Source organism: Poecilia reticulata, linkage group LG7 (genome assembly GCF_000633615.1).
Source record: "Poecilia reticulata strain Guanapo linkage group LG7, Guppy_female_1.0+MT, whole genome shotgun sequence".
NCBI classification, from domain to species: Eukaryota; Metazoa; Chordata; class Actinopteri; order Cyprinodontiformes; family Poeciliidae; genus Poecilia; species Poecilia reticulata.
The window spans coordinates 31,079,172-31,091,220 of NC_024337.1; the positions used below are offsets into that span (position 1 = coordinate 31,079,172).

The 12,049-nt window shown below is 42.1% G+C and overlaps 1 protein-coding gene across 1 annotated transcript; it reads right to left on the minus strand.

Annotated features, from left to right (window-relative positions):
- Positions 1-3,574: 3,574 nt before the first annotated feature.
- On the minus strand, positions 3,575-11,572 carry LOC108166411 (galactose-specific lectin nattectin-like). Its single transcript, XM_017305593.1, has 6 exons — positions 10,944-11,572; positions 10,679-10,794; positions 6,607-6,701; positions 6,266-6,400; positions 4,044-4,155; positions 3,575-3,790 (listed from the first exon to the last, which is right to left on the minus strand). The coding sequence occupies exons 3-6, from the start codon at positions 6,637-6,639 to the stop codon at positions 3,705-3,707; spliced, it is 366 nt and encodes a 121-aa protein (XP_017161082.1). The 5' UTR covers positions 6,640-6,701; positions 10,679-10,794; positions 10,944-11,572; the 3' UTR covers positions 3,575-3,704.
- Between the last annotated feature and the right edge of the window lie 477 nt (positions 11,573-12,049).

The following is a 12,049-nucleotide window of genomic DNA, read 5'->3' on the forward strand; positions in this document are numbered from 1 at the left end:
ATATGTTAAAAAGAGGGCAGGTTCTGGATCCTTCTCCAGATTTGTGTCTCAAGACATCCTGTCACAGAGGTCTAGAGATGATTCCTTTGGATTTGATGCTGGCTGCTCTGTGTTTTGCCTTTTTTGGAAACAATTAGAGTCTTGATGATGTTCCAGTGCAGGGGCAGTGATGCGACTCTTCGATGGATCCTGTGCGGCTCTTGGATACTGAAAGTTCCCACACTCACTGAAGGCAGCATTGACAAAAGTATAACGGTGCGGCGCAGGATGTGAAATGTTAAGCTAGTGCTACAGATCTGCAGTAGTTTCAGTCTAAGAGGAGAGACTTGAGATGAGAGGTGATTGATTGAAGCTGAATCATTTAAGAAAAAAATCTGTTTCCATGGTTACAGCTTTCCTCAACATTTCTCTGTATTTTTCTGCATAATTTCTTATCGGTGCACTTTGCGCCACATCAATGCTCAAAGGATTGTGGCACAGAGGTGGGACTGAAGCAGAGCAAGATGCTGCTGCTGCTGCGCAAATAAGATAGAAACAAGTCAGAATTTGCGCAGCAGGTTCTGGTGCCACTCGGGAAAAGCAAACCCGTTCTGATCACACAAACACAATCAATGCCGTGCACAAAACAGTGACGCACAGAGTTGCAGGGTCATGGATTTCATATATGGAGTGACTTTAACGGCAAAAAGTACAAGAGAAACAGAACGAAAGTGAAAAAAATGAAAAATAAACAGAGACTCCTATGTTAGTTTAAGTTATTCACAATATTTGAGAGGTTTCATTTGTATTCATGCTTGTTTATGTTTGTATTAGGGCTGAAACTATTCCTCGAGTGATTCGAGTACCTCGATTATTAAAATTCTTCGAGGAAAATTTACCTGCCTCGAAGCTTCGTTAAATTATATTTTATTATTTAGCCACTGTGTTCCGGCTGGGTCATTACTTACGTTGCTCAGAGCTCTCACTTCCGCCTCTGACTTGTTGACGAAAGCTAAGTCTTAGCAGCATAACATCCAATTTTCAAGTTCGGCCCGTGGGGATTTTATTGATTGATAATGCCGGGTTTTTATCGTTTTCGGGGGACCAATAAGCATCCTGAAAATGACGAGAGCGATGCCTGGAGTACAGCAGCTTATCTCCTGCTGGTTCAGAGCAACGGCGGGAAGACGCTGAGGAGAATTTATACCGGTGAGCGAAGAGACTGAACACGGCGGGCGGCTGAGTGTTGATGGTAACAGTGTACGGACGATCCGTAAAGCTACTATTCTATATTTACAGAGTTGCATAGAATAGTAGATATAGAAATATTACCTATTCTTATTTCTGACTATGCACTGGTCTTATTAAAATGGGACATAGGATCTGAACAATGGAGGCTTAGCACAGCCCTGTTTAACGACAATGTTTTCATTGCATTTATTACAGAAGAGCTCAAGACGTATTTAGAAACTGATAAATCTGTAGAAACAACACCTCTGATAATATGGGACTGTGCCAAAGCATTTCTTTGAGGCCTCATAATTTCCTTCACGTCCGCGAGGAAAAAACAGAAGAATGCTAAACTAAAAGATTTCGAGGACAAAATTAAAGAATTAGAGTTTAAACATAAACAACACGCTTCGGCGGACATCGTGACGGAATTAAATGCAACCCGCAGACAAATAAACAGTCTGTTGTTAGATAAAGTAGAAGGCAACTTGAGGTTCACTAACCAGAAATATTATGAAGGCTAGTAGGTTATTGGCATTTAGACTGAGGAAACAGCAGTCCTCCAACATGGTTCATAAAATAAAACCCCAAGAGAGTATTGAGACAACACCTGACAAAATAGCAGAGTTCTTTGCAAAATTTTATTATGTATGAACCCCGATACTTGCAATAATAACCAAGAGCTCACAGATTTGTAAAATAACATAAAGCTGAGCTCCTTAACAAATGAGGCGGCTTTAAAGTTCGATCAACAGATTGAGGAATGGGAGATCAAGCAGACAATTAAATCGCTTAAGAACAACAAAAGTCCAGGCCCAGACGGCTTTGCTAATGACTTTTACAAAAGCTTTATAGACCTTCTGACTCCTTTGCTATTAAAAGCATATCATCCTGCTTTAAAATCCCAAACTATGGTACCATCTTGGACAGAAGCCACAATAGTAGTAGTCCACAAAGAGGGTAAGGATCCTACAGACCTATGTCACTGCTGAACATAGATCTACACAAGAAATAAACAAGGAAGTACACACAATTTCATTGTATGCTGATGATGTATTATTGTATTTGATGGAACCTAAATCAACAATCTGCCACCTAAAAGTTCTTCTCACAAAAGTCCCAAACTTAAAATTGTATTACTGGGCTGCACAACTTAAACCCTTATTAGTATGGCTACAGAATAGTACAGATACTCGATGTGCTCAGTGCCACTGCAAACATTAGCTTTCTTAGATGCTGCTGCAAAATAAATGACAATCTGGACAAAAAACACCCTCAAAATCTGGAACAAAATACAATCGGGTTTTATGTTATTAAAACAGATCTCACTTTTATCAAGTATAGGCTTTATGAAGACTTTTTTACCAAACAAGTTAGATTCTGGGTTCAGACACTGGTCTAATTATGGATTATCTCATATCCATCAGTTAATTGAAGAGGGAATTTTCAAAACCTTTGAGCAGAAGAAAAATGAATTTGGTCTCCCTCAGACAGACATCTGTAGAAATTTACAACTGAGAACCTTTGTGACAACACATAGCAATTGCACTAAACTTCATGAACCTACACTTACAGAACATTTTCTAATGGACATATAAGGAGGAAAGGGAAACAATAGTTATTAGTAAAGTATCTGATCTGTTTTTCTCTATGAAAATACATGTTTCCTCAAACATAAAGCAGAAATTAACTGCAAGAGTTAATAGCAGGAGACACATGGGAAGAAATATGTACTGAAGCACAATTAGCCACAAACTCTAATACTGGCTGATGCTCTTTTAAGAAAGTGATGTACTATAAAAACTGTGCTACATAGACTAATTTGAATCAAATCATGATTACTACATCTAAAGAAAAAAGCCCTACTGATTAAGTTATGTATTAATTAAACCGTGAGTCTAAATCTAACCTAAACAAAGGTTTACTAAAAACTAGCATAATTAAACTAATATCTCCAGGATTAGAAAGTTGATTCTATGTCTGAAAAATGTCTGTATTCATGTGTGATTTGGATCATCATCCTGTGGTGAGACCTAATAACGACCCATCTGCAGTARTCTGGTCAGGGTCAACAGCTTTTAACTAAAGATGCTCTGGTGTTTCAGAGGTTTATGATGACAAACATTCTTACCAGGTTTCATTAGGTGTAAAATATTTGTGACACCAGTGAATTTGTTCAAACCAGGTGGTTCAGTTTGTGAAAACTGTTCATATTTCATAGATTTTTATTACTTTACTGATGCACTGATATCCTGATGATTTTCAGCATAAAGTTATAGCTGAGATTTAGAACTATTACCAATTAGTTTATAAGCTGCTGCTTGAATGCAATGTTGACATATTTTAAATCCTATGATTAAATCAATCAGATTTCAGAGAAACAAGTTTATTTAAGTGATCAAATGAAGTGAAATCAGGTTCTTCCAGCAGTGATGTCATCGAGGCTCAACATCCAGGGGGAAGTGACATCACCAGCAGGAAACCCATGTGGGCATTTAAAAGGCATAAGAAGGTTTGATGGGTCTGGCACAGATGAAGGGAAGCTTCATGGCACAATTTCTATCATTCACAAAATCTTGTTCTGTAAAGAGACGAGATAAATCCTGACTGCAAACCTTTGACATGATTTGATCCGTTACAGAAAGCATGCAGGGCAGATGAAGTGTTTTGCCCAAGACACAATAGACATGAGTAGAGTGGGGATTCGAACCACGAACCCAAAGATTACAGGACAAACTCCTACCTACTAAGCCATCAGATACAAAGGTATTATAAAAACATGCATTTAAACTAAATTATAAAATTACAAGTTGCGATTTTCCAGTAATAAATACCAGTGAAGTTGATCTCCATGCAGTCTTCGTTTCCGTTGGCGTTGTTTGGCTGACCCTTGCCCCAGTGATGAAACAAAAACTTGGAACCGTCACTCCACAACCAGTTGCCTTCCTGAAAGAACATCTTAGTTTTAAGTTCCAATGCAAACAAATCACACAGAACCAACCTAGACTTCAGTCACTCATTATAGAAAATCTGAACCAGAACCTCAAACAGAACCAAGTTGGTCAGTTCAAGTTGATTGAACTTGAACTGTCAACTTCAAGTTCACAGTTGACAGTTCAAGTTACTCTAGGACTTAGGGCAACCTAGGGTTATGGCGGACCGTTCCGGCTTATGGCTAGAACCCGTGCCCAGGATTGAGGTACCGGACCCGGGCAGGAGCCCGGCCATTTGGCGGAGCCCTGTACGTCTCCTTATGGTTGGGGACTTTGTTGAAATGGCACAAATCCCGTTCAGCCAAATGGCTGACCGTTGCAGCTTATGGCTGGACCCTCCCCGGGATTTGGACACCCTCAGCCCCGCAACAAGTTGTCAAAAATCCCCGTCTGGTTCTCCAGAACTGGGGCCCAGGGGGGGAAGTTATGGAGCTTCTTTACTCAGGATTGGGGCACCAGGACCCGGGCAGGAGCCCGGCCATGGCAGAGCCCTGGATGTACCTTTATGTATGGTGCCCCTGGTAAGGCAGACATTAGGCAGCATCGGCCTATACCTCCTTATGTCCGGGGACCTTTAACCCAACCCCACCCACGATCGAGATCTCAAAGTAACCTTAGGCCTCCTTAAGGCTGTTGTGTGCCTTCTCCACCCAGTACTCAGGCACCCAAAGCCCACATGGATCTCTGCCGGACCAACCCATCGATCTCCAGGACTTGAGTTCAACACGGCCATTTGGAAGCACCGGCCCATACCTCCTTATGTCCAGGCCTGGTTCTCCAGAACCGGGACCACTCATGGAGGTTCCGTACCCGGGGTTCGGTTACCAGGACCCCACCTTACCTTGGTCAAAAAACCCCGTGGCTCTGAGACCTCCAGGGACCTTAAACCCAACCCTACCCACACCCGGCTCAAGAGTCCAAGGTCGAGATCTCAGAGTAACCTTTGGCCTCCACAAGGCTGTTGTGTGCCTTTTCTTCCCATGACTCAGGCACCGAAGACCCGCTTGGACCTCCACACTACCACCCCCTTAACTTCCAGGACCAAACCCATGGACTTGCAGAACCTTGGAGTTCAGGCACATACTTGGTGAAATATTTCTTCAAGAACCACCTCCAGGTCATGTCTGGACCCCTCCGCCTTATGGCAAGGACCCACCCGGGATTGGGGGACCGGACACCCGCCCGGACCCCCGCCGGACCACCCCTTGGACCACCAGGACCCACCAGGACCGAACCTTGACCTCCAGCACTTGAGGTCAACACATAGACATTAGGCAGCAGGGCCATGAGATCCCTTATGGAGGGCCTCAAACTCCATAACCAAAGCTTCACATGTGGCAAACCTGCTCCCTYGTGGCTCCACGGACCCTCCCCCATGACCCCGGAGACCCTACACCCCAAATCCGCACTTATCAGGACTCAGCGAGGCTTACTGACACACGCAGACATTAGGAAGCAGCGCCCCAAGATTCCTTATGGCAGGCCTCACCAACCCACCAAGTCACATATTGACCCCAAACTCACCCTTTTTCAAAATAACCAAAGGAAGCACACATGCTTCCTCATGGCTCCAAGGAACCTCCCCCACAACCCCCGACCCCAAATCCGCACTTATCAGGACTTATCAGACACGCTCACACCTTATGGCCGAAATGACCCCCAATGGCAGAACCCCTCACCTTCCAGAGGCCCTCGACCGAAATCCGGTTTTTCAAAAACCAATACAAGAGCTCCACCCGGTGGATCTTGCATGTTACTGCGCGTCCACCCGAATGACCTAAGCTGAGCCCAAATTCCCAATGCAAATGCCGCACTATGTCCTTGTTTGGTTTCCCAGACGCTAGGCAGCAGAATCCGCCATGGCGCAACATAATGAATAGAAATTTTAGGACATAATGGTGCGTGGCCTTAACCCTACACCTGTTGAATTCAGTTAATTTATAAAATGCCAATTCACAACAAATATCGTCTCAAAGCATTTACACAAAGTGCCATGAGAAATGCATATTGGCATAAAAAGTGATCAACCAGACAGAGTTATTTGTATGTTTTTAAAATCTCACCTCTGCTGAATCATGACCTCCAATCCAACTTGATGCGTTTGTTTTAGATGAACTGAGGACAAGCTGTCTGATGAAGTTGTACTCATTTGTACTGCGTATTGAGGCCAGATTTCCATCCAATGAGAGGCAGGCTCTCTGAAAAAGACAACAGTGGTTTAAACTTCCCTCTGTGCAGTGAGACAGTTGGTGCAGCTGAATATCGACCTTTAGAAATTATGGTTCTATTTGTTTCAATCAGTTTCTGTAACCTTGATGTTGGTGAATTTTATTGTCTTGTATAAATAAATTTACATTTCTTTGTGAATGTAGGAAATCTGCTGTGAGCAGCACATTTGTTGTACCTCTGCTGCAGCCCAGCTCATTTTAACATTCATAAACAGGAAACATCGACCGTTGTACGAAGCCCATCCAAAAGTGCACTTATCACAGTTGGCAACTGGGAAATATGAAGAGAGAAAGTAAATACATCCATCCAATAATCAGCATAATTTAATCACCGAACACGGTCCAGAAGTTCAGCTGCATCAGACATTATGGGAAAAATACATAAAAAAATATGAGAAATTAATTCAAATTACTGGTTATGAAAATGGGAATTATGTCAGCTAATAATTATGGAAATAGCATGATCAATGTTAAATTAAGTCAATAATCAAGTAAAAATATTTCACTTTACCAAAAGGTTTTATAGATGACAGTTTACATTTACATGAAAAACCTGTGTGTCATGGTTTTAGGTAGGTTTTTGGCCCACATGCAGAAGACTCTCAGGAGAAAAAAAGAGAAGTAAATAAAGTTTATTGAACAAACAAGTAAATGTGAATGAGTGAGTTCTTCTGACGGTTTGACTGGAACAAACTTTTTGACCAGGTGAGTATAGTGGAGCTGGGATCCTTCTCTAGTCAGCGAAGCGGCGGTTCGGTTCTGAAATGTGGGTTAGAGCAGCAATGGTATTAGACCAGATGTTTCTGCATCGACAGATGTAGTGATGAACAGAAGTAAATTATATTTCTTTCTCATCTGCAAGATAAAGCAGAGGCTGATAACCGAGAGATATTTGGAAAGGTGTTAAACAGGTGGCAGCAGAGATGTGAGCATGATCAACCCAGGGTAAGTTATGGCTCCATTTGGATGGACTTGTTGAGGTAAAGCATCTGAGGGTGGATTCCAGTTCTTGATTCATCCGTTCATTCGGACTGTCCGTTGGATTGTGGATGTTAACCGGATGCGAGTGTGACCTCTGCTCCAATGGCTGAGCAGAATTGTTTCCAGACTTGTGATATGAACCAAGACCTTGGTCTGATAGGATTTCTTGTGGGATGCCATGAAAACAGAAGACATGTTTGACAAGGAATGCGGTGGACGTTGAATCTGTGGCCCGAAACAAATCTTCTCATCAACCTCCATCTGGACGTGAAATGTTAAATAGCCAACTGGAGGGTAATGGAGATCAATAGCACAGTCATATGGTTGATGAGGGGTAAGGAAAGAGCTTTGGTTTTACTGAATACAGCGAGATCATGATCTTCAGAAGATGTAGATGGGTGGAAAGACGGAACGGAGACAAGTGGAGTGACAAGAAGTAGACCGGGACTCAATATCTAATTTGGACCAGTTGATGTGAGGAATGTGTTGTCATAACCAGCCAAAATCTAAGACAACAGAAGAGATAGACGTGGGAAAAACAAAAAAGAAAATTTCTTCACTGTGTCTACCAGAGATGATGAGATGGAGGAGTTAAGTCATGTGAGTGATTTGAAGTAATGGCTTGCCATCGAGAGCAGTGACTCGTAGTGGAGAGATAAGTGGAACGGTCTCATTCTTGAATTGTTGAATTAAGGCTCAATCTATTAAATTGCGCTCTCAAACAGAATCAAAGAGAATGAAAGGTTTAGAGAATCATTATTGAATTCTAGTGTGTCAGGGAGCAGTATTTGGGGAGATGATTTCTCTTCCAGGTGGCCCGCTAGCCAAATCTACTGGCGGACCTGGGCTTTTGGTTGAACGGGACAACCAAAATGTTCCGTTACCCAGCAATATAGGCACTGTTTTGAATCCATATTCCTCTGACACTCCAGAGTTAACTGGGTTCTATCAATCTGCATAGGTTCAGGCTCTGAGGCTTTCGGTGGAGAAGGCGGGCGTGACATGGGAGTAGTGCAAGGTGGGTTGGACCTGGAAGTTGTAAATCTCTTGTATTGTGTTCCCTCGGTCAATTATCCAAGCGGGTGGCAGGGGAAATTAATTCGTTACGAGATTTTGGTTTGGCTAATGTAACCAATTCATCTTTCAAAAAATCGTTGAGGGCATAGAAAAAGGCACAGATGCATTCCAGTTGGAAGCAGCTGCGCAGATCCTGAAGTCGATGACAAATTCTGTGACTGCTTTGTTATCGAGGGTGAAAGTAAGGGGGTACAGTAGGGTACTGCATACCTCTAAAAGATTTAGCGGGAGTACGCAGTACCCCCAAGAGAGGAGCGGTTGTCTGCTGTAAAAAATATCAATGGATTCACCATGCAGCCGTGAGACTACCCACTAATCAGCCGTGACTGAGTAGTTTTTCGAGAATAGCCTAATCTAAAACACGACTTAATCAGTTAATAAATAGTTTTTTTTCTCATTTCATATTGTTTCTGAACTGTTTGTGCTTTGTTAGAGCAGGGCGCAATATGTCGATCCCGGAAGGTTTTGAGTCGATCTCGGCATTAGGTGACAAACTGAACGCCGCCAGGACGTTGAGAGCAGCACGTCCTCCTCTGGTTCCTTATCAAAACGTTCGTAACTTTATTAAAGAGCAACAACAAAAAAATCAACAAAATGTGTTCTAATAAATGACCCAACAACAACAATAATCTCAGTAATTATTGTTTCAACAAGGTGTTGTCCAATTCTGTGTGTTTCGGTTTCATTACCAAAATAACTAGCAGAACAATAGTTTAAAATGAACTTATCAACCACCTCTGTGTTCATGAGAGTCTTATTAATGATCGAAAAATAAATATCAAGCCTGCAAACCTGATCATAACGGACTGAATGTTATGTTTTTAACATAATCTCGGGTCGGCTTGCGGAGCGCAGGAGGTTGCCATAGCAAAGGCTGTGCKTAAATGACAGAGACAGAGTAAAAAGCTGCGAGTGGTTTAGAGTTGATCACCTGTTCAGGTTGTTTTACCTTTTTTTACTTTTGCATTGGTGCATCACAGCCCCTGTAGTTTCTGAACGTTCAATAAACGACAAACTTGGACTAATTATCTTTGTGACTATACGTCATTTACAACAAACATCAAACACGGTAAATATGTTTCATTAAGTATTTAACAAACAAATGGCTTCTACCGCAATAATTATGTGAAATTAAATTAATTGTCTAATATAAAAAAAATAGTTTGGTGCTGTCAGGCTCAGACTCTGAGAGGCTTTTCCTTTATATCAAACAAAAAAAATTTGCCTCTTTTTTAGTGGAAATATTGATGTTGATGAGATTTTCTCCAAAATAACCTTTTTCCAACCTTTATAGCTCCACTGTTGAAAATGAGAAACATTCACAAATGACATTGAAATAAAATCCAGTCCAACATCTGGTTTGAGGTGATTCCTCTGGAWCCTGTTGGAGGAAAAATATCCCAACTTCAGAAGATGTGCTTTTAACTTATCAGAGCTCTGTGGTTCCTCCTGTCAGTATGAGAGTCAGGGTGAGGAGGCGCCATGTTAGGAAAATGAAATGGAAGCTGCAGGATTATCAGAACAAACAGGTCATGATGCTGAGCTACTGATTATTCCTCTGTCTGGACACAGGATCAATAGAACCAGTTTAAAAGCTAAAATGAATGTTTATAAACCAGACATGGAAAACTGGAATGCACTCCATGCAATGATGTTCAGGATTTAGGTCTCATGGCATCTCAAGGTGTCAACATTGCAGCCAGTGGGCTGAATGAAATAGAGCTTTATTTCGTAGCAATTCAAGAGCTACCCAGCTTTTATCGCTTCGCAAAACATATCATTAGCACAGAAGCTCCAAAGCAAACAAATATATATATATATATTTTTTTTTTTTTCTTGTCATAGTACCCCCAAGAATTTAAAATTACTTTCACCCGTTTGTTACCCTGTATTAATTTCTATAGATTACTGGGCAGAGAAGTGTGATCGGGATCCTGACTGAAATTCTGCTTAAACTCCACCAAGAATTCTTCCAACATAATGCCATAACCGTTGACATCTTGGAGCCGGGTTTCCACCCACTCCAACACTCTGCCTGTGAGTTATGAGATGATGTAGCTTATCTTAGAAACGTCATGGGGAAAACATTGAAGAGAGGGGTTTAAACTCAGTGAGCATTGTAACAGGAAACCCCAGAATTGGCTTACATCACCTGCACATTTTTCTGGTGAAGTGAGAGGAAAAACTCACAGGTAGACTGGAATTATGGGTGGAGCTGGAACTGGAGCTCAATCAGGAGAAGGAGAAGCTGGTTGAAGGTTGTGTAAGAGGTGGGTTAATTGATCCAGACATTGACTAGTTCGATCCTGTTGATCACAGAGAGAACTAAGGTCGGAATCATGAGATTGTATGAGAGAGTTCTGTTCTGAAAGAGGGCTGACTGGAAGCTGGGAACAACTGGATCATTGAAAACAGAGTAGACGAGAGGTGAGGAGGTAGCAGAGTGAGGACAAACCTGCATGCTAAATTCTCTCGCTTACTGATGATGAAGGAAATGGTCTGTCAAGGGGGAATGTTGGAGGTTTCCGAGGATTGGGATCGAGTGAGGTTTCTGTCCAGAGTGAGGAGCGAGATGAGATTCTGAATACTTGCTGGAGCTGCTGGAAGGTGGTGGGGTTGGATGGTGGACAGGTAAGCGGCGAGTACTGGAGGAAGAGGAACTTGGGGGCCGTCAGTTACATAAGAAGGAACCAGGAAATGGACAGAGGATCTTGAGACTTGAGAAGGTAACCAGGGTGACACTAAAGAGCACATATCCCAGGGAAACACCGAGAGGACCTTGGAAAAAGATCAGAAAGGTGAGCTCACAGGTTATCACAAAAACCTGAGGAAAAAGCCACAGTGGTGACTTCTCTGAGGCTTGAAGTACTAAAGCAGGCAAAACTCAGGATTCAATGGACTGACACCCTGCTTCTCTTAAAGCCAGGATAACAACGGGGATTATCTGCAGGTGCGATCAATAATCAGCAGGTCTGGCCTCTGGTGACAGCAGCCCCAAGGCTCCAACTAGTGGAGAACCTGAGGAGGTGGAAGAAAATAGATATCCCCACATAGGTCCCAAAACCCCAGTTCCCAAATCTATGAAATGACACATTTATTGGTTCTGATTCAGTTATTTTATTCAGACAATAATTTGCCTTCTTAGCATTTCTAGCTGCCTTCTGTAAAAACTAATGTGACCTATCTGCATTTAGGATGGGAGGTTTCTATGCAATATGTACTGACTAAACAATTTATTAATTTACTTTATACAGAAATTAAGTCCTGTACTTGTGCTGAAAAGACGACCCGATAAAGCTGATCAATACACAAGTTTCCTATATTTTGAAAGAACTTCCCAAAATGTAACTGTTGTCTTTTAGGTATCAGAAACTCCAACAATAAAAGAAGCACGTACCTCTCAGTTGAGTTGCCTGTGGATGGAAAAACCCAAAGTTTCAGAACAAAACAAAGTTTTCTCATTGACCTTCAACCAAATAATGTCTCAGATTGCTCCATCTGATCTGCGTCAGTCAGCCAAAGCTCCCAACAGGGACGCACCAATCATTGTTTACTTACATC